This window comes from Ursus americanus, chromosome 21, assembly GCF_024610735.1.
Source record: "Ursus americanus isolate L20-20 chromosome 21, mUrsAme1.1.p, whole genome shotgun sequence".
NCBI lineage: Eukaryota > Metazoa > Chordata > Mammalia > Carnivora > Ursidae > Ursus > Ursus americanus.
Genome location: NC_142147.1, coordinates 53,728,344 through 53,756,243, shown reverse-complemented (window position 1 = coordinate 53,756,243; position 27,900 = coordinate 53,728,344). Strand labels below are relative to the sequence as shown.

Sequence of the window (27,900 nt, the reverse complement as noted above, 5' to 3'; positions counted from 1 at the left end):
GAGTGTAGAGATTACTTAAAAATAAAATCTTTTTTAAAAAGCCCCAGATGTCTTGGGATGTTTCTTCAATTATTTTTAATTGTGGTGAAAGATGCATAACATTTAATCTTTTAACTGTACAGGTCGGTGGCATTAAGCATGGGCACATCGCTGCGCACCTACCACCACCATCCACCTCCAGGACTCTTTTCATCCAGCAAACTGTAAGTATGGACACGAGAAGCAATTCCCCTCTCCCCCAGCTCCTGGCAATTACCATTCTACTTTCTGTCTCTGGGAATCTCACTGCTCCAGGTCTCTCAGATAAGTGGAATCACACAGTGTTTGTCCTTTTGTGATTGGCTTGTTTCACTGAGCAATAACCCTACCTCGAGGTTCATCCGTGTTGTAGCACACATCAGAATTTCCTTCCTTTTTAAGGCTGACTAATATTCCATTGTATACCATCTCTTCTTTATCCATTCATGTGTCCGTGGACACCTGGGTTGCACTTACCTTTTGGCTATTGTGAATAATGCTGCTCTGAATATACTTGTACAAATATCTCTTTGAATCTCTCTTTTTAGTTCTTTGGGGTTATTGGGGAGGAAGAGTTTCTTCTACCCTTCAAGGTCCTTCTAGCTGAGCTAAGAATCAAATTGATGAGACACAGATTAACAAGAAAAAATCAATTTGTTAAAAGTAAGTTCTACACCCAACATGGGCCTTGAACTCACAAGAGTCACATGCACTTCCAACTGAGCCAGGTAGGCACCCCTCTAATTTTTTTAATAGTAGCTTTCTCAGTGGGTGTGAGGTGGTATCTCATTGCAGGATATTTTTAAAGAGTTCAGGAGACAGCTGGGAAATATGACAAGATAAAATCCAACCAGGTGTCAGGATATTTAGAAGCTAGAATATTGTGTATTAAATAACTGGTGATCTTAGTTAGCTTGAGGGAATTCAGAGGAGTGAGTTTGGACTCCCATGTCCTCTACATGGCGGGATCGTCACCATTTCCACAACAGCAGAAGAGGGGGGAGAATAACCCGAGTTTTTGTTTATGTTTATGGAGCTAAACAGTAGAATCTAAAGGGGAAGAAATGGACAATCCCTCAATCACACAGAAAGATTAAAGTCTACCCCTATTTGTAATTGCTCGATTTGAGAATCCAAAAAATTTAAATGAATATCAATAAATGGACAATATATTCATTCCTGTGTCAAAAAAAGAAAAAAGTTCACACCCACTGTGGGCCTGAACTCACTACCTTGAGATCAAGAGTCCCATTTTCCACCAACTGAGCCGGCCAGGCACCCCTTAGATTTCTTCCTGTGTCGGCACCACTGCATATAAACTTTGTTTAAACCAAAAGCCTGATTTATGACCCACCAAGCCTACATTTCACATCCGCTTTACAAATCAGCAGCCTAAAGGAAAACCATCTTGTCCTTAAGATTAAGACCAACGCTCCTACTCCTTTCACTCCTTGATGCTAAAACTCGTGATTCCTACCAAAATGTTAATTTATAATCTTTTGAGCTTTTACAAAATGTACAAAAAGTATACAATCTTATAAAAACTGTTCATTCTCTAGGACACTCTCTTCCCTGGGAAGATTGTTGGTTTGGGGCAGCTGTCCTAAACTGGGCTCAAATAAAACTTTCTTTTAGAGATTCTAAAAGGTTTGTTCATTCTGCATCAACATCACAAACTTTCAAAAATTATAGGATATTTTGTAAGTAAGACAGATAATGTTTATCATCTGTCAAATAATAGTATAGGGAAAACTATACTTTCAGAAATTTTTAAATATTGAAAACCTAGTTATCAAAGTTTTTGTATAGAAAAGGTAAGAAAATGCTTGTTCAAACTTGGGTATTTATTTAGGAAAAAGTATTTAGAGGAAATAAGTTAGCCGCAAATTTACATATTAAAAGTTCACTGGACGTTTTATGTCCTACAAGTCTAACTCAAGAATTTTTAAAAAGATATAGGCAACAAAAGGCAGAGATGAGAATGAGAATTATATTGAATATAATGAAGTACAGAAATACAAACACAAAAAGACATAAAACTGATGTCTTATCAAAATTGATGTAATAGGTAGATCTTTTGAAAATACTCATTTTAAGATGCGCAGACACATGAACAATACCAATGTAGGAAATAAGATTATTAATAAGAGATTTTCAAAACCCATAGAAATTACTATAAACTTTATCTTAATTTGAAGAATAATTACCACAAATATAAATTACCAAAACGGAGTTAAAAATAATTAGAAATCAGAAAAACAAATGATTTGAAAACTTTGGAAGATTCAACAAGTCTCTGATCGCCTTACAGGAAACTCTCCCACTTTTTTGAGGTATTGGCAGTTATTTACAGACTTTTTTCAGTACGGAAGAAAAGATATGAAAGTATGTAGTATTGCTAGTATTAAGATATCAAAAAGAAAGCAGTTTGACTTCCAAAGTTTGATGCAAAATGAATCATTAAAATATACAATATAACTAAGCAGGGTTTACTCCAGTCATGCCTATATTTTAATATATTGTGGTGTTACACACCCTGCTGTGATATGATCAGAACATTTCTCCATTATGCTACCATCTTCAGGAAAGCACTTTCAACATTTCAACACTCTATTATATTTAAAATAGAAATGTATGCTCAGCACAGGGGATGAAGAGGAAAGTTAACCTGATCTACGGTTTTCATCTACAATGAATAGAGAACTTTATGTTGATGGCAAAATGTTAGAACCATTTCTGTCAAGATCAGGAATAAAGAATTGAGAACTGATCCCTGTATATCACCACTCTACCTCAAGAATAGACTGGAATTTGTAGCCATGTAGAGCCAGTCGGTCAGAAGTACAGGAGGCCCAGAACTTGGAACTGGCATCTCAAGTGGAGGCAGGGTTGTGAGACTGAGGCCTGAATCTCTGGGGCCTGTGCTAATTCCAAGAAGCTGATTTCGGAACTGAATTACAGGACAGGCAGCTGGTGGGCTAGATCCCAGGACCCTGGCAACATCATCAGAGCCAGAGGCACACATTCAACAAACGGAGCCACACAGACACCCCTAAACACAGGTTTTAACAACAAAAACTCTACAAATTCACTCACCAAATTTTGTCCTTTGTACCCCTCTATTTGCATCTGGGTGTCTGGAAATTGACAGGCAGGAACCCCCCCCTCCAACCCCATGCTCCTCTAAGCACGTCTGATAACGAACATGACGATGAGGCAAAGGGGAGGGGTGAGAGAGCCCAATTCCCTAAGAGGCTATTTTAGAGGGAAGCGGGACTGAAAATTCTCTATTAGGCCCTGCAAGACCCCAGCTAGACGGAGGAGAAATAATCCCATGTATTTACAGTCAACTGATGTGCAAAACTGGTGCCAAAAACACACACTGGGCAGAGGGCAGTCTCTTCAATAAACAGGGCTGGGGAAATCGTGTCTCCGTCCACATGCGAAAATTGAAAGTGGACCTTTATCTCACATCATACATAAAATCAACTTTAAAAATGTATCAGGGGCGCCTGGGTGGCACAGCGGTTAAGTGTCTGCCTTCAGCTCGGGGCGTGATCCCGGCGTTCTGGGATCGAGTCCCGCATCGGGCTCCTCCGTTATGAGCCTGCTTCTTCCTCTCCCACTCCCCCTGCTTGTGTTCCCTCTCTCGCTGGCTGTCTCTATCTCTGTCAAATAAATAAATAAAATCTTTTAAAAAAAAATGTATCAAAAGGACGCCTGGGGGGCTGTTGGTTAAGCATCTGCCTTTGGCCCGGGGTCCTGGGATCGAGTCCCGCATCGGGCTCCTTGCTCAGCAGGGAGTCTGCTTCTCCCCCTCCTTTGCTTGCCGCTCCCACTGCTTGTGCTCTTTCTGTGGCAAGTAAATAAATATTTTTTAAAAATGTATCAAAAACTTAAAGTCCAAGACCTCAACCTGTAAAACTCCTAGAGAAAACGGGAAAAGTTTCTTGACATTGGCCTGTGGGATGGCTTTTTAATTTGACACCAAAAGCACAGGGGGAAAACAAGCTAAAATGAACAGGTGTGGCCACATCAAACTACAAATTTTCTGCACAGGGGCGCCTGGGTGGCTCAGTTGGTTAAGCGTCTGCCTTCGGCTCAGGCAATGATCCCAGGGTCCTGGGATCGAGCCCTGTATCGAAGATCCCTGATCAGTAGGGAGTCTGCTTCTCCCTCTCCCCGCTCATGCTTTCTCTATCTCGTGTTTGCTCTCAAATAAATAAAAATTTTTAAAAATTCTTTAAAAAAAGTTTCTGCACAGCAGCAGTATCCATCAGGAGTGAAAAGGCATCTACAGAATGCGAGAAAATATTTGCGAACCATGTATCCGATAGGGTGTTATCATTCAAAATGTACAAGGAACTCAACCTATAGAGGGAAACTTCCTCAACTCAATAAAGAACAGCTACAAAACCTTACTGTACAGCGAACATCAAGCTTAACGGTGAAAGAATGACTACTTCCCCCACAGAGTTCGGGGATAAGGCAACGACGTTCTGTTACCACTGCTAGTCGACATACTATAAGCCATAGCCAATGAAATTAAGGACAGAAAAGTGACGGAGACTAGAACGGAAGGTATAATAGTGAACCCATCGACAGACAGTAGTGTAGTCGCAGTGGGCTGAATGCCTTCCCCCAAACACACAAAGGCTAGGCACAGCTCATCCCTATAACCTGCGAGGGTTATATTCTTGGTCAAAAGGGTGTTTGCAAATGTGCCCTAGTTAAGGATCTTGAGATGGGAGATGATCCTGGATTATCTGATAGACATGATACAATTAGGAGGCTGTGAGAAGAAGGGTGCCAGTGGAGTTGGAGACACAGAGAAGTTGCTGCTCGCACAGAATCAGGACGGACAGGTATCAAGATGCTAGCTTGGAGGAAGTGGGCTACGAGGCAAAGCATATAATAGTCTCCAGAACTTGGAAAGTGCGAGGAAACACATTCCTCCCCGGAATATCAAGGAGCTTAACAGTGCTGTGGATCCATTTTAGATATCTCATGTTGAGTACTGTAAGAGAATACGTTGTATTGTTTTAATCCATTTAGTTTGTGGTAATTTCTTACAGCTGCATTAGGAGACTAATGAAATAGTATACACAGAAAAGCCCAAGGAATCTACAAATCTCTAAAGTAAGTGAGATTAGTAAATTATTTTTTTTAGTAATCTCTATACCGAATACGGGGCTTGAACTCATGACCCAGAGATCAAGCATTGCATGCTCTTCCAACTGAGCCAGCCAGGTGCCCTGTTAGATGAATAAATTCTGAGGACACAAGATCAACATTATAAAAAATCTATCTTTGTGCTGGAGCCTGGGTGGCTCAGTCGGTTAAGTGTCTGACTCTTGATTTCAGCTCAGGTCACGATCTCAGGGTTGTGAGATCCAGCCCTGTGCTCAGCGCAGAGTCTGCTTGAGAATCTCTCTCTTCCCCTCTTTTTGCCCCTTCCCAAACTCATGCTCTCTCGAAATAAATAAATATTTTTTAAAAAATCCATCTTATTTCAACACAGTAGCAATTAACACATGGAAAGTGAAATCAAAAATACAGTATGTATGATTGCTCAAAAAGGAAAAAGTACAAACATATGTTAATTTAACAAAACACTGATGGGATTTTGATGCTAAAAATCTATAAAAGATCAGACAAAGAGAGACATACCACAGCCATTTATTATAAGATACAATGTAGAAATGATGTCAAATGACTGCAAACTGATACACAGGTTTAACACAATTTCTATCAAGAGATTTTGTAGATACAAATGAGATTATTCTAAAAGTTATAAGGAAAGGCAAAGGAACTAGAATAGATAAAACATCTGAAAAGGAAGAATAAAGTGGTTGGAATCACTCATTCTAGATTTCAAATACAGTGAAATGTAATCAAGACTACATCGTATTTGTGCAGTAAGAGACATACAGATCAGGGCGCCTGGGTGGCACAGCGGTTAAGTGTCTGCCTTTGGCTCAGGGCGTGATCCCGGCGGTCTGGGATCAAGCCCCACATCAGGCTCCTCCGCTATGAGCCTGCTTCTTCCTCTCCCACTCCCCCTGCTTGTGTTCCCTCTCTCGCTGGCTGTCTCTCTCTCTATCAAATAAATAAATAAAATCTTTAAAGAAAAAAAAAAGAGAGACATACAGATCAATGGAAAAGAACAGAGGACCCAGAAATGGACCCACACAAGTACTTCCAACTGAGCTTTGACAAAGGTACCAAGGAAACTGAATGAAGACAGAATTAAAAAAAAATAATAATAATGCCGGACCAGTTGATTTCCCATACCAGGAAAAAAAAAAAAAAGAATCTCGGCAAAAACTTCACACCTGTACAAATATTAGCTAAAAAATGATCATCGTCCTATGTAAAACAACACTTTAAACTAGAAAATATTTAGAAAAGGAAACCATAGAATATTATCTTCAGGATCTATATACCTTTGCTATATCTCTAGGTATCTACCTTTTTTTCCATCTAGAGTTATAATACATTTTGGCTTTAAATTATTCTGCGGTATGCTTTAAGTATTCAAAAAAAATTATTCTGCAGTATGTACTATCTCAGGCTACATTTAGAGAACTTGAGACTTATTTTATTCCTCATTAGAATTCTCTGATGTGGCTTCTGTTGTGAAAGTCATGGAAGAAATATAAAAATACTCATTACGTTTGAAAGACTTCTTCCTGTTATGAATTGTTTTCTTCTATGATGAATTGGTGAACCCCGAGGACACCGTGCTGCTTTAAAGGCCTTTAGATGTTCAGTCAATCTCTAGGTTTCTCCCTAGTTTAAATACACTCGTGACATCAAAGGCATGAATGTGTGACAGAAAGCCTTCGGATTCATTACACTCGCAAGGTTGCTCTCCAGTATGAGTCCTGTGCTGTGCTGCAGTTTTGCTCCATGGGTAAAAGCCTTAGCACAGGGGCGCCGGGGTAGCGCAGTCGTTAAAGCGTCTGCCTTCAGCTCAGGGCGTGATCCTGGCGTTCCGGGATCGAGTCCCACATCGAGTCCCACATCGGGCTCCTCCGTTGGGAGCCTGCTTCTTCCTCTCCCACTCCCCCTGCTGTGTTCCCTCTCTCGCTGGCTGTCTCTCTGTCACATAAATAAATAAAATCTTAAAAAAAAAAAAAAAAAAGCCTTAGCACGCACATTACATCAATATGGTGTCATCAAAGATGTATATCCTCATGTCCCGTGAGTTGTGAAGCCCGTGTAAGTTGCTGCCACATATGTTACGTTGATACGACTTCTCTTTAGTGTGGTCTCTCTAACGCCAATTCATGCTTGAACTTACAATAAAGGCTTGGGCACACCCACTACGTTTGTTACTCCCCAGTATGAATTCTCTGATGACTTGCAAGGCTCGAATTCTGACTGAAGACCTTCCCACATACATTACATTTATATGGTTTCTCTCCAGTATGAATCATCTGATGTCTGGTGAGGTTTGAACGCTGAATAAACGATCTGCCACACTGATTACATTTGTATGGCTTCTCTCCAGTATGAATTCTCCGATGACTAGGAAGGCTCGAACTCTGACTGAAGACCTTGCCACATTCATTACACTTGTACGGTTTCTCCCTAGTATGGATTACCTGGTGATAAGTAAGGCTTGAATACATACTAAAGGCTCTGCCACACTCATTACACTGGTAAGGCTTCTCTCCAGAATGAATCCTGCGATGACGTGCGAGGTGTGAATCGTAACTGAAGACCTTCCCACATTCGTCACACTTGTAATGTTTCTCTCCTGTGTGGATTATTTGATGTCTAGTGAGATGTGAGCTCTGATTAAAGGCTTTGCCACACTCGGTACATTTGTAAGGCTTCACACCAGTATGGATTACCTGGTGGTTAGTGAGTTGTGAGCTATACGTAAAGGCTTTGCCACACTCGGTACATTTGTAAGGTTTCTCTCCAGTGTGAATTCTTCGATGGCTTGCAAGGCCTGAACTCTGACTGAAGACCTTGCAGCATTCATGGCATTTGTAAGGTTTCTCTCCAGTATGGATCACCTGATGGTTAGTAAGACTTGAACACTCACTAAAGGCTTTGCCACACTCATTGCAGTGGTAAGGTTTCTCTCCAGTGTGAATTCTGTGATGACGTACAAGGTGTGAATTGCGACTGAAGACCTTGCCACACTCGGTGCATTTGTAAGGTTTCTCTCCAGTGTGAATTCTTCGATGGCAGGCAAGGTGTGAGTTGTGACTGAAGACCTTCCCACATACATCACATTTATATGGTTTCTCTCCTGGATGGATCATCTGATGTCTAGTGAGGTGTAAACTGCGATTAACTGCTTGGTCACATTCATCATGTTTGTAAGGTTCTTCCCTAACGTGTGCCTTCTGGTCTTGTGTGAGTAATGAAGAATGCAAGAAAGCATTCCCATGTTCATTAGAAATGTTGGCTTGGACACTAGGAAGAATTCTTGGATGTAGTGAAACTGAAGTACCATCGCTGACAGACGTCTCAACCTGGTGACATTCATAAATTTTCCCTTTGGTTTGAAGTATCTGCACTCCAGCCAGATGTGACTGAAAGCTTAGTCCAAACCTGTTTTCAATTGGCTTATTTCCTTCATCTCTTCTACCACATTGAGCTCTCCCACCAGTGAGACTTCTGTTAAGGGTCACAAGCACTCCTTTGTAATTTCTTTCGACATCTCCCCACTGATACTCAAAGTCATGGATACTTTTCTGGATTGCTCTACGGGCATAATCTTCGTTGTCACAGCTTTTATGTCTTTCCAATATAACTGTCTGCAATACTTCCCCTGTATTACTGTTCTCTTTGGGTGGTAATTCCTTGATCATACATTTGGAAGAGATGGCTACAAGATATAAAGCACCATAGGTTTCCCATTAATTAGAGAAAAATTTCATACTGAAAAACAAACTACACCAAAAGTACTATATATTTTGATCAGCTGAAATGGAAACATGGTCTTCAATTTCTAGGAATACAAAAGGAATAAGATTCTTTAAAGGGGTGATTACACGTAATTCAAATTAATTTTAGAGAAGCCTACTTTAAATAATCAATGGCAAAAAACAAAAAAACCAAAAAACCCACAGTGCACAAACTTATGCAAGCCCTGAAAGAAGGGGTATTTTTCCATCATGGCCCCATATCACACACCACTTCACAGAAAATATATGGCCGTTTCATATCAGAAGAGATAAAAATACCACACATATTTACTGCATATTTATTCTGTAATAATGCTGAAGTACAGCATGATATACTCTAATGCTAAATAATCTGAAACAAACTTATCTAATGAGTAATCTAGTAAACAGCAATTTGGAGTTCGGAAAACCATAGCAGCACTGGGAAGATGAGGAAGAATTTAATCACACAACGTTACAAAAATATTTTTCTGAATATTAGTTATAAAACTATATTCACTTGGAATGGCCATTTTACAATATTAACAAGTGGTGTAAGTCAGTTATGTTGCATTATACATTCAGAAAAACCATCATCTATAAATCGTGACAATTAATAAACGTTCTAGTAACCTATAGTGAAACCAGGATAGAAATAATAAGTAACCACAATTGCACAAAATTACAGTTTGTGGAATTCTTAACAAATCTCTCTTACGAAAAAAAGCAAGGGCTTCTATTCTGGAACCAGCACACAATATGAGAACTGGAATTTGTGTTAAGACCACTCACTTTTGGAGTATCAAGTCCAGTAAACACTTAACATTATGAAGAATAATAACTGGGGAAAGAAGTCAGAAATCAGTTATGATTTTTTTTAAAGTAATCTCTGCAACCCAGTGGGGCTCGAACTCATGACCTGGAGATCAAGAGTGACAGGCTCCACCAACTGAGCCAGCGAGGTGCCCCCTAAATCACAATTATGATTTTATGCCTGCAGTTTTCTAACAGCCAAGCAACAGACCAATTCCCTATCTACAGAGTGTTCCTTGACTTTCTAGATCATTGGCCACAAGGTATATGTAATAAAGAGCTTGTGCATGAAAACCTCATTAACTAAGGCCAGATCAGACACTGTTTGGACAAAACTGCAGAAAAAAAAACATACAAAATATAACGCGGGCTGCATGGTCTGAAAGTCTGTGTCCACCCCAATATGAAGATGCTGGCTGTGGGGCCTTTGGCAGGTACCCAGGTCATGAGGGTGGAGTACCGTGAAGGGGAGTAGAGCTGTTAGAGAAGAGACAGGAGTGCCGGCTACCTGTCACGCTTTCCGTCATGCAGAGATACAGCAAGAAGACGGAGTTCGCCACCAGAAAGAGAATGCTCATCAGGAATTGAATGAACTAGCACTAAGATTCTGGACTTGCCACCCTCCAGAACTGTGAGAAAACAATTTCTATTAGTGAAGCCGTCTGGTTTATGGCATTTTTATGGCAGCCTGAGCCAAGACACAGGCAGAAGGCCAACCGATTAAAATCACGACAGAAGGCTGCTATATCTTACGGAGCAAAGGGATTTCTGAAACTTTACTGTAAAACATGGAATATTCTAAACCTTCTAACAGCGCTAAAAGCCTTGAAGTAAGGGGCGCCTGGGTGGCTCAGTCAGTTAAGTGTCTGTCTTCGGCTCAGGTCATGATCCTGGGGTCCTAGGATCGAGCCCCACGTCTTCGTCAGGCTCCCTGCGGGGAGTCTCCTTCTCCCTCTCCCTTTGCCCCTCCCTCCACTCGTGCGCATGTACTCTCTGTCTCTAATAAATGAATTAAATCTTTAAAAAAAAAAAAAAGCCTTGAAGTAAGTTACCACTATTTTTTTTTAAAGATTTAATTTATTTATTTGACAGAGAGATAGAGACAGCCAGCGAGAGAGGGAACACAAGCAGGGGGAGTGGGAGAGGAAGAAGCAGGCTCCCGGCAGAGGAGCCTGATGTGAGGCTCAATCCCAGGACCCTGAGATCACGCCCTGAGCTGAAGGCAGACTGAGCCACCCAGGCGCCCCACTTATCACTATTTTTTTTTTAGCAGGCTCCATGCCCAGTGTGGAGCCCAATGCAGGGCTTGAACTTACGACCCTGAGATCAAGGCCTGGGCCAAAATCAACAGTGGGATGCTTAACCAACTGAGCCACCCAGGCACCCCCAAATTATCACTGTTTTTTAAATAGGGACAGTAGGCACATGAGGTTTGTGTTTCTAACCACTATGTATAGAGAAAGTAAGTTAGAGAAACCGGATTGACCTGGGCCTGCAGGTTCACACAATGTGTTCTTATGCACGACTGCCTACAAGTCACAGTCAAGATCAGGAGCTCCGAGATAAATACTTCGATGGAGACACGAGAGCTGCATTGTGTTGCTGACGGTGTTACTCAGCCATCCTGAGTACCTCGTCACCCCCTGCGCATGTGATTTCCCCAGTGTCCTGAAACAGCGATACAGTGGATAAACAGGGATCTTTCCTTACACAGGGAGAGCAGTGTGGCTGGTGAGGGGTCCTGTGGGAATGAGGGTGTTCAAGAATACAAAATTAATATGCTAGTAAGCACCGCTGTAGCTGTCCAGATCAAGGTAGCATGTAAGGAAAGGCCAGAAGGAAGGAGGTCAGGAGTGGAGGGCAGGAAGTAAAGAGCACACGGGAGAAGTGACTGAACTTGCCAATCTATGGGAAGACAGATGTACCAGGGCAGTTAGAATTCTGACCTCGGGAAAAAAGAAGGAACTGATGTGGCAAATATCATCATGCTGTCCCGTTCTTACCTGGAGGAATTAGAGTATGGATGTGGGGCAGAAACGGAAGACATTTAACAGGGAGGGACAAGGAAGAAGCCACGGTTAGAAACCAGGGAGGATGGGTGGCCGCTGAGGGCGAGGCAGAGGGGAAATAGGGAAACCCTGGTAAAGCGGGACAAAATTTGAGCTACATGGTGACTAAGGTCTGAGGAGCTAATGTACAAGATGGGGACTATAGATGATAATATTGTATGATTGAAACTTGCTCAGAGCATAGAGCTTAAGTGTTCTCACCAAAAAAAGAAAGAAAGAAAATAAGTGAGGTAATGTGTCTTAATTAACTTGATTATGGAAATCCTTTCACAATGTATGTGTATTTCAGATCTTCGTGGGGTACGCTGAAAATATACTACAATTTTCTTTGTCAGTTATACCTCAGTAAAAGCTAAAAAACAGTTTCAAAAATTCATCCACCACTGCCTCCTCTGAAGACTTAAAGAACAGTTCATATGAATATCTCACTTTCTTCTAAGAACCAGGGAATCAAGAGCACCGGGGCAGAAGAAATGGAATTGGATATTCTCTTTTTCATAAGGTTGATGCGTACTTGAGCTCCGGCACCATGCCTGACTGAGTGTGTAGATCATCGGAAGAAAGTGTAAAGGAAAAGTCCAGATCCCACATTCATCTCTGAGTCAACAAGGCTTCAATCTCGGTCAAGCAGGGCAGGGGCTCCCAGGAGGCAAACAAGGGAAAAATGCAATGAAACCCAAGGGCAGACCCCCCACTGCAGGAGGGACATTTTCCTCACCCAGGGAGACCAGGTTCCGGTAGTTCTCCACCATCACGTCCCTGTACAAGGCCCTCTGGGCAGGGTCCAGGCACTCCCACTCCTCCGGAGAGAATTCTATGGCCACATCCCTGAAGGTCAACCATCCCTGAAATGAGAACACACTTCACCAAGGAGCCATGGGGAGAGTTCTTATGTTCACATAACGAAAAGATGAGAGATGTGTAAGGATCGATTCAGATGAAGTGGGTGTTCTCACAGATCCACATAAGGTCTTTCTGAACAGGTTATGTGCCCCTCGTTTTGGCCTATTACACTTTCCCATAAGAGGTTAGGATGGCCTCTCAATCAATAAGGCTTTTCTCATTTTTGTGGACGACATAGGAAATATAAAAACAGGAAATCAGGGGCGCCTGGGTGGCACAGCGGTTAAATGTCTGCCTTCGGCTCAGGGCGTGATCCCGGCGGTCTGGGATCGATCCCCACATCAGGCTCCTCCGCTATGAGCCTGCTTCTTCCTCCCCCACTCCCCCTACTTGTGTTCCCTCTCTCGCTGGCTGTCTCTATCTCTGTCAAATAAATAAATAAAATCTTTAAAAAAAAAAAAACAACAGGAAATCAGGGGTGTCCGGCTGGCTCAGCCGCAGGAGCGTGCGGGTCTTAACCTCGGGGTTGTGAGTTTGAGCCCCACATTGAATATAGAGATTACTACGAAAAAATAAACTTAAAAAAAAAAATAGAAAATCGAGACAGGGCTACCTATAAGAATTGTTATTTATTGTGTTTTACACACTGAGGGATATTCAATATCTACACGAGCTAGAGCACGAGTGGTATCTTCACAGATGACAATGTCCACAATGACTTTGGAGAAGGGCCAGAATCTAAAAATTGGAATAATGACAGCAACAGCAATGACGAAAACCTCCTGAGTGCTTCCCATGTGCTGGGCATTACGCTGAATGCTTCGCACGCACTAAGTGTAACCACATCACTCATTCAGGACAGGTCTGTTCCCATCTTCCTGAGGTGACAGCTGTGTCACATACATTCCCCGAAACCCGCCCAAGGGCAAATGCTAAGAAACGGCAGAAGGAGCTCCCAAACCCAGATGTTTAGGTGCTGGAACTGAACCCGAACAATTAAACATACACACCAGACAGCATCGAGGGTGCACTGACAGAGGGCTCCCTGAGACAATTTGAAACAAGTCAGGCTAACAACGTAGAGATGCATAAAAGGTCATTACACGTGCACATAAGTGTCACTCTTCTTACTGTTTAACTCGTGTTACTGCAGGAAAAATGCAAAGCCATGGAAAATGCTTAAGATTTAACTTCAACAATTAATAACTTATTTATGAAGTAATGACAATGTCTTTTCAAAAACTAGGGGCTTGTGCGTCCACACGTTCATGCACACACATAGATACACACTTAAGTGCACTGAATTAAGAGTCATCTCTCCGTGACACAAAGGGGCCTCCTCATGGGCTCCATGCCACTGAGTCAGGAGGAGATGGAGTCTAAGTGGAAGGAGAGGGACATGGGAAGGCCTGGGGGAGTGTGGACAGACGTGGCTCGGGCAGGACACTTCAGAGTCAGAGAAGATCAGCGAGGCCACCAAGGGCACAGCAGGAATGAGACAGAAAATCAACCAAGAATATGACTGTACCTGACAAACAGCCATTCCTGACTCCTTCCTTTCCTCTTCCTCCTCTGCCAGGCTTCTCCCTCCTCAGACAAGATCGGCCTTGAGAATTCAGTCCTAAGGGTCAAGAATCTGCAGTTTAATGCTCAGAATCAGTCTACGCCCTTCCTGTACCCCAACGTCACACAGGAAGACCTCTCTGTGTGGAAACGACAGTCCTCTGCTGCCCACTGCCACAGGAGGGGGGCTCAGGGACACTGAACTCCTCCAGACACCACCAAGTGAGTGTTCCCACCCCTTTCTTCAGAACGGGCTCCCACCCGGGTGAAGCCCCCCCCCCAACACACACACACTGCAGCAGTGGGGACCTCGGCTGGACCCCACACTCTTCTCCAGGTTACAGACCCGCCCTGATCACACCCCACACAGAGCAGGCCCTCTCCCCTCTCCCTGGGTCAGGGGCTGCTGTCAGCCTCAGAAACGGAGGACCCAGAGCCTTGGGGCTCAATGCTGGATACACATCAGAAGCACCTGGGGCACTTTAACTGGTACTGAGGCTGGGCCCTGTCCCCCCTTGACCACCGGAAGGGGAGTCTCTGGGAGGGGCACAGGAGCTGTATCTGCAATCCAGTGTGAGGCTGGGGGGAGCACACTCCCAGGAGGCCAGCCCAGCACACCTCGCACCTTCTGGCTCTGCTCTCTCTGGGGCCTTGTTGTCACCAGGACCCAGACCCAGAACAGGAAGGGGCAGAAGGGAACATGCAGGACAGGCAGCAGAGATGGGGGGGGGGGAGATCGAGGACTTGGGGGAGACGATGTTTGCCACCTGCATCTGAGGGGCCAGACAGTTCCAGGCAGAGGGACAGGCCCTGGGAGGGCCCTGGGCAGGAGCAAGCCTGGGCCCAGGAAAGGGGAAGAGGCCAGCATGGCTGCCGCAGGGTGAGGAGGAGACCAGCTGGAGTGGAGAGCAGAGAGGCCTGGGTAGGGAGTAGGGAGGGTGAGGGGTGTGGGGAGGGTGGGGGGCGAAGCAGATCAGGAAGGGTGTAGTCTTCCAACATCTGCCTCCCACATCTTGAAAGAACTTTAGAAACCATGTATTCCTCCTCTCATTTTAAGCAAATACCAAATTTTCTTTATCTTATCCATTAAAACATTTATAAATAACGGAACATCTCATATTTAGAATCATGCCAAGATGTGCATCTGGGCCTCAGGAAGTACAGGGTCGCCCTTAACCAAAATGCGGAAGAAGCAGGGGGAGGGCCACTGGGGGAGGCTGAGTCAGTTCTGCACACATTAAGATACCCACGCCCGGCAGAGACGTCGAGGCAGCTGGACACGGGATGGAGTTCAGGGCAGAAGTCTGGTGGACAGGGGAGTCTGGGAGACACGCAGGTGGTGTTGAGCCAGGTGATGAGAAAGGGCAGGGGTGTAGACAGAGAAGAGGTACAAGCACCAAGTCGCGGGGCGCCCACACTCAGAGACCAGGCAGTTCGGCAGACACCAGCAGAAAAGCCGAGAGGTGACCAGTGATCAGGAAAACCAACAAGCAGACAGAGTAGCAACGCTTAGCAGGATGTCCTCCAACCAAGAACAAATGTGTCGAGGAAGAGGGAGCGGTCACACGGGCCACCTGCATCTGACAGGAAAAGCAAGATGAAGGCAGGAAATTCAATCCTGGACTGAGAAATGGGGTCACTGGTGACTCTGAATCAGAAAGTCTCAGGGGCGCGGTGGCTGTTGAAGGCTTGACGGGATGGGGTTCACGGGACAGCGGGAGACAGGATCGGAAGACGGTACAAGCAAGCTTTCAGTGGCTGGTGTTCTGAAAGGGAGCACGGAAGAGCAGGGCGTACTAGAGGGGAACTTAGCTCACAGAGAATGCTTTGGTTTAAAGACGCAGGATGTCAGTGAATACAAAGCTTTGGGGGGTGCGTGTGAAGGATGGGCAAAACCACCATCTGCGCACGCCGACTGAAGAAACTCCCGACGCGCACAAACTGAAGACGCAGTGGAGGAAGGATGTCATACAGTCGTGAGACGGTGAGTGGGGCTGGCGACCTGGGAACAGCGTGGGGCACACAAAGTGATACTGGTACATTCTCCGGCACGGCCTTCATTTTGGGGGACCGAAACATGCAGGGGTCTTGTCTGTCCTTGGAACAGTGTTCATCATGAGGGATGGGGGAGCTGAGCAGGAGCGGGAAGCCAAGAGTCCGGGCGCCTGGCTGGCTCGGTCAGGAGAACGTGTGACTCGATCTCAGGGTTAAGTTCGAGCCCACATTGGGCATAGAGCTCACTTAAAGGAAAAAAAAAAAAGCCAAGACTTCTTCATTCAGACCACGATCCGCCCTCTCAACAGATGACTACGATGATGCAGCTGCCCCAACGAAACCCCAACATCTTCTAAAAACACGGCAAGCTCTCATTTAGATCTTCCAAAATGCATCTGAGTCGTTCTTGACTTACAACCCAGAATAATCCAAAAGAGCAGTCATCCCTCAGAAGGTTCTCTGAGACCTTTCCTCCAAATCCTCTATATTAGACAATGAGTCTTGCGTTCCCACACAGAAGTCAATAAGTGATTCTGGCACAGACCCCACAGAGGTTACCGTGTGGGGCGGATGCCGGCGGCACCCCCCCCCCCCCCCGATCCATCCCCTCAGGCCCAAGGCACCATCCTGCCGCAGCCAGCTCTCCCTGCAGGACGCAGCTCAGGCCCCGGTTCCACCAACAGCACGGGGCACCGTGTCTCTGCCTAAGCCCAGTCCCTTCGTGCCTCCTCGGTGTCATCAGGAGTTTCCCAATTAAACCCCAGCAGGCAAATCTCAGTCTCCGCATCTGCGTCCCAGGGAACCCGAGCTATGACAGTGGCACCCCAAACAGACCCATGCAGTCCCACGACTACCCATAAACCCACTTCCAGGTGCTCCTGCCAGCACTGAGACACCCCTTTCCAACAGCTCCACACATCCCTCGGCCCCACAACCATGCTTGGGACATGTGCACACGCCGTTCACTGGGCCATCTAGACGCCCACACTTGCTTCCATGTTCCTCCTGCAGACCCCTCAAGGCTCACTTCCATTTCCCCCCCTTTTCCTACCTCTCTCGCAGGCACGCACGAGCAAACCAGGCTAAGGCACAGGGACCGCTGGGCACAGGCACCACAGCAGTGACGGACACAAGGGCCAACTGAAGGGCGCTGGGCCTTCACTATGAAGACCGAGACGTTGGCCCTGCTGGGAACACTTGTGAAATGAGGATCCTTGACCCTGAGCACATCAACTGCTGGAAGGCAAAGCCGCTGCCCGAGATGCAGCTGCTCCCTGGCGATGCGCCCAGCGCCGATGACCTGGGGGGCTGCCAGAAGGCAGTGACACCGTGGGTGACACATGTGGGGACCCAGGTCTGCAGGGCTTTCTAGGATTCAGCACATCCTTTTGCTCTTACTTTGACTAAAATAAGCAGCCACGGAAGTTTAGATCAATTAGTGTTGAAACTTCCAGAAGAAATATGGGTACCATCCTCATGACTTGCCCTAGCTCCTTGGTCTTCTGAGGACTACTCAGCAAGCATCGGAAACACAAGCCCAAAGGAAGGTGCAGCAGCCAGCCTGGGCGCCCCCCAGTAGACGGAAAACACGAAAGGCTCCAAATAGTCAATGGAGAAGAGCTTCTCTCATCTGGGTGATTGACATGGAGACAATTCAGCCCGCATGACATGGCAGACTGACTGGGGAAGGGCACTTCAGATGACGGGTGGGCAGGAGAGGCTGGAGACACATCTCTGAGCCTACACCTGAAGGAGGAGAAAGGGCCAGAGCCGAGACGATTAAGAGACAGAAGGTAAGAGTAGGGTCCAGGTCCTGTGACGGAAATGGTTGGTGTCTGGGAACAGAGACGAGGTGAACGTGACTGGGGCAGAGTGAGCGTGTGAACTGTGTAAGTTCCCAGGATGAGGCTGGAGACCCTGCCAGAGGCCCTGATGATACAGCGCGGTGTAGCCCCGGTGAGGGTCTACTGTTTGTCCTGATGACAACGGGAGGCCAGCCGAGGGTTCAATGCCAGGGAGCAGTATCATCTGCCTATGGATTGACCCCTGCTGCAGGGAAAGACATCTGCTGATGGGCTAGGACTCGGAGCCTGTGTCTCTGCCTCCATCCTAGTGTTTTTGTGCTTCAGTTTTGGAGGCCCGGGACCCATTTTTAAAAATTTTTTTAAAGGATTTATTTATTTTAGAGAGAGAAAGCAAGAGCTAGAGAGAGAGAGTGCACGCACATGGGGAAGGGAGAGAAGGAAAGAGAGCACCTCAAGCGGACTCTACACCAACCTCGGAGCCCGTTGCAGGGCTCCATCTCACGACCCTGAGTCAAAATCAAGATTCGAATGCTTAACCGACTGTGACACTCAGGCGCCGCCCCCCCATTTAAAAATCTAATGACAATTGGGAACCCCATCCAAGAATTGCCACACAAAGATAAGTATTGAATTTTGCCAATCAATTCAGGGTTCAGTGTTGCTCGAATCAGTTTCTGTCTAGTCCATCATCTCCATGTTGGGGTGGGCTCACTGAGGCCTACAAGGGAGTCATTTCACCAAGCTACCCTGAGAAGGTCCGCACTGGGTAAGCAGAACTTGGTGTAACTGAATTCTCATCTGGTAGCGTGAAGGGGCCAGTGGACAGAGTTTGCCCATTATTGCTCTTCTCGCTTAAAAATTCCAGGACCATCTTTCACATGTCTGAGCAAAGGAAACTTCTATTTCTTTTCTTTTCTTTTAAGTAACCTCTAAGCCCAACAGCGGGCTCAAACTCATGACCCTGACTGAGATCAAGAGTCACATGCTCCACTGAGCCAGCCAGGCGTCCCGAGGAAACTTTTATTTCAAGATATGATCACAATGATCTCAGGCACTAAATTCCCCTTTTCCAGCACATTGCAGTAAAAGATTTACAAAATACAGAATTCTGAACACACAAGAATTGCTGCTGTAAACACTGCAAGAGGGTCACCTATAGAAACAAGAGAGTCACACATTTCCTCATCAGGAACAGCTGGGCTCTGTTAGGTGACATCTCCAAGTAGATCAGCCCATTCTTCAACATTTGCAAGGAGTGGAAAAGAGGAACTTGAGGGGAATATCTGCTTGGTCACTTGTAGCCCACTGTCTCAATAGATCACATAAAAGATAAGGAAATTGAGTATCACAGTAACGGATTAAACCAGGTTTCAATTTAGATAAAAGATTACCGACGGGGCGCCTGGGTGGCTCAGTCGTTAAGCGTCTTCCTTCGGCTCAGGGCGTGATCCCAGCGTCCTGGGATGGAGCCACACATCAGGCTCCTCCGCTGGGAGCCTGCTTCTTCCTCTCCCACTCCCCCTGCTTGTGTTCCCTCTCTCGCTGGCTGTCTCTCTCTCTGTCGAATAAATAAATAAAATCTTTAAAAAAAAAAATTACCGACATATTTACCAAGTACACATGGAACAATCTAAAACTACCTACTAGATATCAAAGAATGTTCTCAGTATACATGACAAAGAGAAGAGAGCCTGCAGACCTCAGTCCGAACTAGACACAATTAACTTAAAAATGAAAAAGTTAAAAAAAATTTTTTTTTAATCGAATGAAGTATGAGATCAAAATTTTTTAAAGTGGCAAGGTCATATTTATTTATTTACTTGACAGAAAGAGCACACACAAGCAGAGGGAGAAGGAGCAGGAGAGGGAGAAGCAGGCTCCCCACTGATGCAGGGCTTGATCCCAGGCCTGGTATCACTACTGAGCCAAAAGCAGACTCTTAACCAACTGAGCCACCCATGGGCCCCTAAAAACGGGAAAGTCGTACTTAGAAAAGAATGCCATAAACTGTTTATAGGATAGCTCCAAAGCTTACTTCAGATGTTGATAATTATTTATAGAAAAGTATAACTTAACCAAGATTGTTTGAAGCTTCAAAAAGAAAAATGATGTAAATATAAACAAAGAAAAATAAAGTAAATCTATTACAAGGAAGAAACACTTCAATGTTCCTTAAAAAGGCACGTGTAGTGACAGTCATTTCTTGCCCCACTTTCCCCTGAGCCCAGGCAAAGGGACGATGGTGACCCAAGTCTCTGCCCTCTTGACTGAACAAGGAATACAAACAGAAGTTATCTTCCGATATAAATAATTATAAAATGCACAAGCCTTTTAGACAGGAGTTTTGCAATGCTCATCCTTCTCTGCATAATTTAATCTAATTTTAAGTGTATTATAAAGCCACGCATTAATGTTAACATACCTACTCATCCATATCCAATCAATTCACCCTCACCTGGATTCCTTTCTTCACTATTGTTTCTCCCTCTCTCCATATTCATCCCTCCCTTTTTTTCTTTCGGTTTTGTTTCCGCCTTGGGTTTCTGCTCATTCTGTTCCCCTCTCCTCTCTTGCTGTTTCTCCCCTTCTCTGGATTCCTTCTCCTGTTCTGCCCCATTCTGCAACTTGTTCCCCTTCTTATTGCTCTTTCTCCCCAAACTTTCCGATTGTCCTCCATCTCCACATATTTCTGCCTCTTTCCTCCCCCCTCTCTACTCCCCAGCTACTCTCCCAGTTAAGATTGCTCTTTCCCTGCCATTCCCCCTTCGTCCCCACTCTCTGGCACCCCCAGCTTGCTCAGCTTCCTCCCTGCTCTTTCTCCCTCCTTTCCTCCAGCACCACACTGCTGTCTGCCATGACTTCAACTTTTTTTTTTTAATTTATTTATTTATTTTAGAGAGAGAGAGAGATCGTTGGGGGGGGTGCAGAGGAAGAGGGAGAGAGAGAATCCTGAGCAGACTCACCACTGAGCCCAGAGCCTGACTGGGGCTCCATCCGGTGACCCTGAAATCATGACCTGAGATATCAAGAGAGTTTGATGCTTAACCGACTGGGTGCCCAGTCGCCCCTGCCATGACTCTAATTCTTTTAACCTCTCCCCCCACTGCCTGTGAAGTGCCTCCTCCTTTGTCACCTATGCTCCCATTTCCCATCAGGGGCTCCTCTCCCAAAAAAGGGAGGGGGAGGGGCTCCACTCCACATTTTGTTTCCCATCATCTCCCTGGAGATTTCCTTCTTACTCTAAATTTCTCAATCTTCTCTCCCATTGCTGCTACTTTGCCATATTTATGGTTATCTCCCATTCTTCTCTGTTCATTTTTCTGTAATTCTCTCAGTGGGTCTTGTGAAAATAAATAAGGAAACCTCATTTAAAACGGAGAAGGGAAACCCCGAAGTGGGAGCTCTCTGGCAAGTACCACTCCCTGCAGCCTGCTTTACCAGCAAGAAAAGGGAGGATAAGAATTATTTTTAACAAGGGAGGGAATTTTTTTACAGGAGAATTTCATCTCCTGCTTGTTAAGAAAAAAAAAAAAAAGATCCCTTCCTGCCCCAGCAACAAATGCACTAACCACCACTTGCAGCCACTGAAAAACCGCCACAACCTCCAACTCTTCTTCTTCTCCAATGAACTTTTATTTAAAGTAACCCTCCCCGATGTCCTCCTAAAAATAAAAGCCGACCTTCCTTTTCTCTCCCAACTTGCCTCTGCATGCCATGCATGTCCCAAACTGCAATTCCTCTGCTTCTTCCGGAATAAACTCATTTTGCTAGTAGAATGACTGACTTGTGTTTTAAGGTGGACAGTCCCTCTCCCCCTCCGGGTTCCTCTCACCCAGGAGAGGGATAACAGAAGATGCCCGCCTCCCACAAGAGCACATTATCCAGCTCAAGACAGGCCTTTAGTCACCTCCCCAACCCAGGGTGAGGAGACGCGGGGACGGACGGGGGGAAGGCCTGGGGAGCAGAGGAGACGGCTGAGGGGGACGCGAGATGAGGGGAAGTGCGTGCGTCTCCGGGGAGGGCTGAGCTCTCCATGATCTCCCGGCCCAGGTGAGGGCCAGCCTCTCCTGAGGGGCGGCCGGCGCTGCCCTCTAGGGGCCGAGAAGGGCGCGGACCCACCTCGCGGATTTCAAACCCAAAGGGAAGCCCCCGGCCTCCCACGGAAGCGTCTGAATTTTAGGGGTTTGGGGGGTGACGCAGGGATTTTAGCGGTCCCCAGACCCCGGGGGTAGGGGGGAGACTGCGAGGCGCAGGTTTAAACAAGAAAGACGAAACTCACACTCCACAGACTGGCCTCGGCTCCACGAAACCCGCTTCCGGGTCTGCAGACAACTGCGCCCGCGCAGAGGGAAGAGGCGGGGCCTGGGTGGGGCGCGGAGCAAAGCCGGGCCTGCGTAGGGACGGCGGACGAGGAGGCGGGGCGGTAACCATAGAGACGAGGCGTTGGTGAGGGTGAGGCAAGGCTTGGCGCGGCCGGCATGGGGGCGGGACCTGGGATTCGCTCCCGGGTTTTTAGGGTTTGGGCATGCTTGAGTTTCTTCTCCTGGGCAGTAGCACTGCTTTGTTTTCCAAGTTAATGTTTCAGTTTTAAGGTAAAAGCTGAGAGTTCTGTGGGCGCCACTTATGTTGGAGAGTAAGATGTTACCCTCTTCACAGCTGAAAACGGTCCAAGTCAAAATCCGCAAGTCCCGCCAGAGAAGCTGAAGCAACTCCGCGATCTGGGAGGGAGCTGGGACCTCGGTGCGAGGTGGATGTGGGCGGTGGCGGGATCCTGGAACACTGTTGAAACTTAATGAAACAAAAACTAGAGTATGTGTAGGCGATGCGTACTAGAATGTGAAATGCACATTCCGCCTGGGCGGAACGCGCAATCTCAGCGCCCCCAGAACATCATTTCCGTTTCTACTCTCCATTCACCTGAGTCAGAGACTCAACCCTGTGCTGTTCCAGAGACTTTCCCAGAGACGAGACCTGAGGTATGGGACTTGGAGGGCTAAGGCGTGTGATAATTTATTGCTTTTAAAAAAGCAGTAACTTTTAAAAGAGATTAAATTGCATCGCTGTTTTTATACTTATTATATTGCTCCACACACATGAATTATACTCAAATGTATTTGAGATAAACGCTTTTGGCATCACAATACGATTAAGTCGTAATTTCTAAATATAACATAATTTCAAATTCGCTTTACAATCACTCTGAAGATAATTAGAAAGCATGTTTTTTATTTAAAAATTTTACTGGGGAGCCTGGCTGGCTCAGTCGGTACAGCAATCAGCTCTTCGTTTTGCGGTCCTGAGTTGGAGCCCCGTGTTGGGTGTAGAGATTACTTTTTAATGTAGTATATTTTGTGGTTTTCTTTGTTTTCTATTTCTGAATATTCTGGCAGATGTGGATGACAAAGCCTGTAAAATATATAGTCCTTAAAGGACATTTCAATTTATTTTCACCTAAAAAATAATCTTGCAGTATATCTAGGGTATTTATTTAGGTTTTTTTTTTTTTAACAAATAAAGCTCTAGAATATCTATCTATACCTGTATCATATATATATATATACATAGAGAGAGAGAAACACACACACACACACACCCCTGGGTGACTCAGTTGGTTAAGCGTCTGCTTTCGGCTCAGGTCATGATCCTGGGGCCCTGGCATGGAGTCCTGAGTCCCTCATCAGGCTCCTTGCTCAGGGGGGAGCCTGCTTCTCCCTCTGCCTGCCATTCCCCCTGCTTGTCCTCTCTCTCTGACAAATAAATAAATCTTTTTAAAAATCATGAGATAAAGAATATATATGTAGATAAATAATAATATAGAGAGAGATATAATTATTGACTTAACTATAGAGTAGAAGTTACCCTTTTGTAAAGAGAATTGCATTTAAAGGAAATCCATTTTTTCGGGTGTCTCCCTCTCTATAGGGGAAGAGAAGGATGACTCTACACAAAAATTTTATCAAAAGCATAACAAATTTTACTCTTGTTTACACAGCTTTCTTTGGTCAAGTCTTCCTAGTTGGCCTTGCCCCATCTTTCTTTTGTCTTTACTGGAAGCTCTAAGTAGGTGGTTCAGGCCGCCTGGCGAGTTACTTAGGTTTTCTCTGGGTCTCTCCTATGTATATATATGAGGTATATGTGTTAATAAACATTTGTTTGTTTTTCTCCTGTTAATCTATCTTTTATTACAGGGTCTCAGCCAAAAACTCAGAAGAGTAGATGGAAAATTATTTTTCCTTCCCTATACCATGCGTTTTGGCAAAGAAAGAGGTTTCAGGGGCGCCTGGGTGGCACAGCGGTTAAGCATCTGCCTTCGGCTCAGGGCGTGATCCCGGCGTTGTGGGATCGAGCCCCACATCAGGCTCCTCCACTATGAGCCTGCTTCTTCCTCTCCCACTCCCCCTGCTTGTGTTCCCTCTCTCGCTGGCTGTCTCTCTCTCTGTCAAATAAATAAATAAAATCTTAAAAAAAAAAAAAAAAAAAGAGGTTTCAGCATGGACTTCCACAATCCCAAGCAAAGAGATAAGTTGATGGTAGAACTTTTCATTAAACCCAGAACAGCAGAGAAATTAATTGGAGAGTCAGGAATCTATTTCATTTATGAGTTTTGTTGCTTGTAAAACTGTCAAGAGAGCAAAATAAATATATTCATAAGATATTAAAAAAGGATATTTCCTCATTTACAGGAAGATTTTGCTATGTCTCCCTGTAATATCAGTTAAAAACAGGTGCCACTTATTAAAGATTCAAAAATATGAAAAACACCGGGGGTGCCTGGGTGGCACAGCGGTTAAGCATCTGCCTTTGGCTCAGGGCGTGATCCCGGCGTTATGGGATCGAGCCCCACATCAGGCTCCTCCGCTATGAGCCTGCTTCGTCCTCTCCCACTCCCCCTGCTTGTGTTCCCTCTCTTGCTGGCTGTCTCTATCTCTGTCAAATAAATAAATAAAATCTTTAAAAAATATATATGAAAAACACGGGAACTAGTTTGACCTTATGAATATATATTGAACCCTGTGACACAAAAATAGAGAATAAACATTTTCTAACACAGATAAATCAACTAAAATATTTATCACTGCCAAATTAAAAAAAAATTCAGGGGCACCTGGGTGGCTCAGTTGTTAAGCGTCTGCTTTTGGCTCAGGGCGTGATCCCAGCGTTCTGGGATCGAGCCCCACATTGGGCTCCTCTGCTGGGAGCCTGCTTCTTCCTCTCCCACTCCCCCTGCTTGTGTTCCTTCTCTCGCTGGCTGTCTCTCTCAAATAAATAAATAAATAAATAAAATCTTTTTTAAAAACATTCAAACTTAGGTAAGGAGAGGTTTTATTTAAGAGGATTATTATTTTACGGAGAGCGTTCCAACTGCATGATCTACAAATGTCTCCCAAGCCAGACAGAAAAGAGATTTTCTTTTGTTTCAAGGGGTTTAGTAAACAGATCTAGAAAAAAACAGGTACAGGAGAATGGATGAGCATGTGGCAAGACCTGTAACTGATCAGAGAATGTTTTACCTTTAAGTTGCCTACTCTTGGGAGGGGCTGTTATAATGGTGGGGTTGTTCTGAATTACAATGCTCAAGAGAGGTCTGAATTCTGAGCTTGGGAAGGAGAGAAGCTTAAGTAAAGTTTGGTTAAGTCATACTAACAAGCATTGTTCTGTAGGAGGGGAAAATTCTCCTCTTCCCTCTTGACTCTCTGGCTGGGCTTAAGAATTAAACTGACCTGGGGGCGCCTGGGTGGCGCAGTCGTTGAGCGTCTGCCTTCGGCTCAGGCGTAATCCTGGCGTTATGGGATCGAGCCCCACATCAGGCTTCTGCGCTGGGAGCCTGCTTCTTCCTCTCCCACTCCCCCTGCTTGTGTTCCCTCTCTCGCTGGCTGTCTCTCTCTGTCAAATAAATAAATAAAATCTTAAAAAAAAAAAAAGAATTAAACTGACCTAAGACAGATTCACAGGAGAAAAGCAGACACATTTTATTGATTTTTTACATGTATAAGGGAGCCTGCACAAGAGAATGAAGACCCAAAGAAGTAGCAGAGCCCTGCCTGGACATGAGTATGTAGCACATACCAGTCCTACCAGCAGCTGGTGCTGTCCCTGGGGGTACTCGATCTTCCCTATGCTCCCTGCCTCTTTCTTCCTGTCCAAACCCTCCAGCAGGCACACACAGGGAAGCCGGCAGCCCCTCAGGGCCTGAATGCAGCACCTCCCACAATCCATGTGTCCCTAGGGCCACACAGAGGCTGGCACTGGCTGCCCACAACTACCCCAGGCTATCTAAATGTATGAAGCCCTCCCAGGTCCTAGCTAAAGTTGCTCCTCTCAAAATTTCTTAGATTTCTATGTCACGCTTCTGGTCTTACACAAGTATGCGCACAGAGCTCAGCTGCCTCCAGAATCTGCACCCTGGAAGGCAATCTCATCCGCCTCGCTGGGATCCCCAGGGTCTAAGAGAACAGTGAGACCAGGTATTCTCGCAAATAACCTCTTAGATACAGAATTTGCCTCTTGCGTTCCTCCTGTCCACTCCCATCCTGAGGTCTTACCTCCCGAAAACTGCCTTGAGAACTTAGTTCAGGGCAGCTCCTCTGGCTGCCCATCCAGGACTGGCACTCAGATTTTCCAGACATCCAGATGCACATAAAGGGGAGTCTTAAAATTTGATAAGTGTGGGCACCTGGGTGGCTCAGTCGTTAAGTGTCTGCCTTTGGCTCAGGTCATGATCCCAGGGTCCTGGGATCAAGCCCCGAATCAGGCTCACTGCTCAGCGGGGAGCCTGCCTCTCCCTCTCCAGCCTGCTGCTCCTTCTCCAGCTCCCCCATGCTTCTGTTCCCTCTCTTGCTATCTCTCTAAAGAAAAATAAAATAAAATAAAATTTGATAGGTGAAAGTTTATTCTTTTGGTTATAACCTATGTGTAAGGAGTTCCTCCAAGCACAATGTCTCCAACTCTTGGGGGCCTGCTGGTCACTCCACATGTTAAAAACAAAATACATGAGCACAAATGAGCAAACCCTTAGAAAATCCCTCAGGACCACTAATCCCACCACTCCTTTGCTTTCTTTTCTTCGGTGTATATCGAGCTTCTGTCACATGAAGACCATTTTAGTGATCAGTTATAGGGAAACAAAAGACACAGAGAATCTCTATCCCCAGATAGGCAAAGCCCATAAATCCTCCTAAGGAAAATGGATATATAAAACCCAACTCCCACGGTATTACAAGAATTAACTCACATAATTTAAGTGAGGTTCCCAACACAGTTACTGAGATGTAGTGCACACTACCGTTCTTGTGAGCACATCACAGATGTTTACAAACAAGACTGCTTTAGTGAATGAATGCATATTGTTTCTGTAAGGAAAAATATAAACTAAAAATGAGAGAAAGAAAACAGGTCTCTCTCTTGAAAAAAAAAAAAGTGAAGAGACTTCTCTTCCTCCCTTTTCCTAGAGCACTTCCCTTAGGGAACTTTTGTCTTCCTGTTTGGAATGTATGTATGTCTTTGAAAAACTAAATAAGGCTCTTGCCAACACTGTAACTCAGGAATGTGTGCTCAAGGATCTGGGAGCCATCTCTTCGAAATGTAAACATCAAAGATGATAGTATATTTGTCTTGCAGTTGCTGTGGGAGGATAGGGGCCTAACTCAGCAGGTGTCTTGCTCCCTCCTGTCATAAGGATATGAGAAGTTTGTTTTCCCTCTGGTTAAAGCCAATTAGCTAACACAAATGGCCACCCAGATTACCTGGTGATGTTAGGATGAACTATGTGTGACAAATGGTGCTGTCATGTCTCCTTGAGGACAGTTATGATCTTGAGAACATGTATGTAATCCTTCGTATCCCCTTGTCTTCTATGACAGAGTAAAATTCCTTTTTGCAATCTCT

The 27,900-nt window shown here is 45.2% G+C and overlaps 1 protein-coding gene across 1 annotated transcript; it reads right to left on the bottom strand.

Moving 5' to 3' along the window:
- Positions 1-5,681: 5,681 nt before the first annotated feature.
- Positions 5,682-22,351, bottom strand: LOC123786906 (uncharacterized). The gene is made up of 4 exons (XM_045789241.2): positions 22,295-22,351; positions 14,181-14,273; positions 12,528-12,654; positions 5,682-8,869 (listed from the first exon to the last, which is right to left on the bottom strand). The coding sequence occupies exons 2-4, from the start codon at positions 14,193-14,195 to the stop codon at positions 7,356-7,358; spliced, it is 1,656 nt and encodes a 551-aa protein (XP_045645197.2). The 5' UTR covers positions 14,196-14,273; positions 22,295-22,351; the 3' UTR covers positions 5,682-7,355.
- Positions 22,352-27,900: the final 5,549 nt, after the last annotated feature.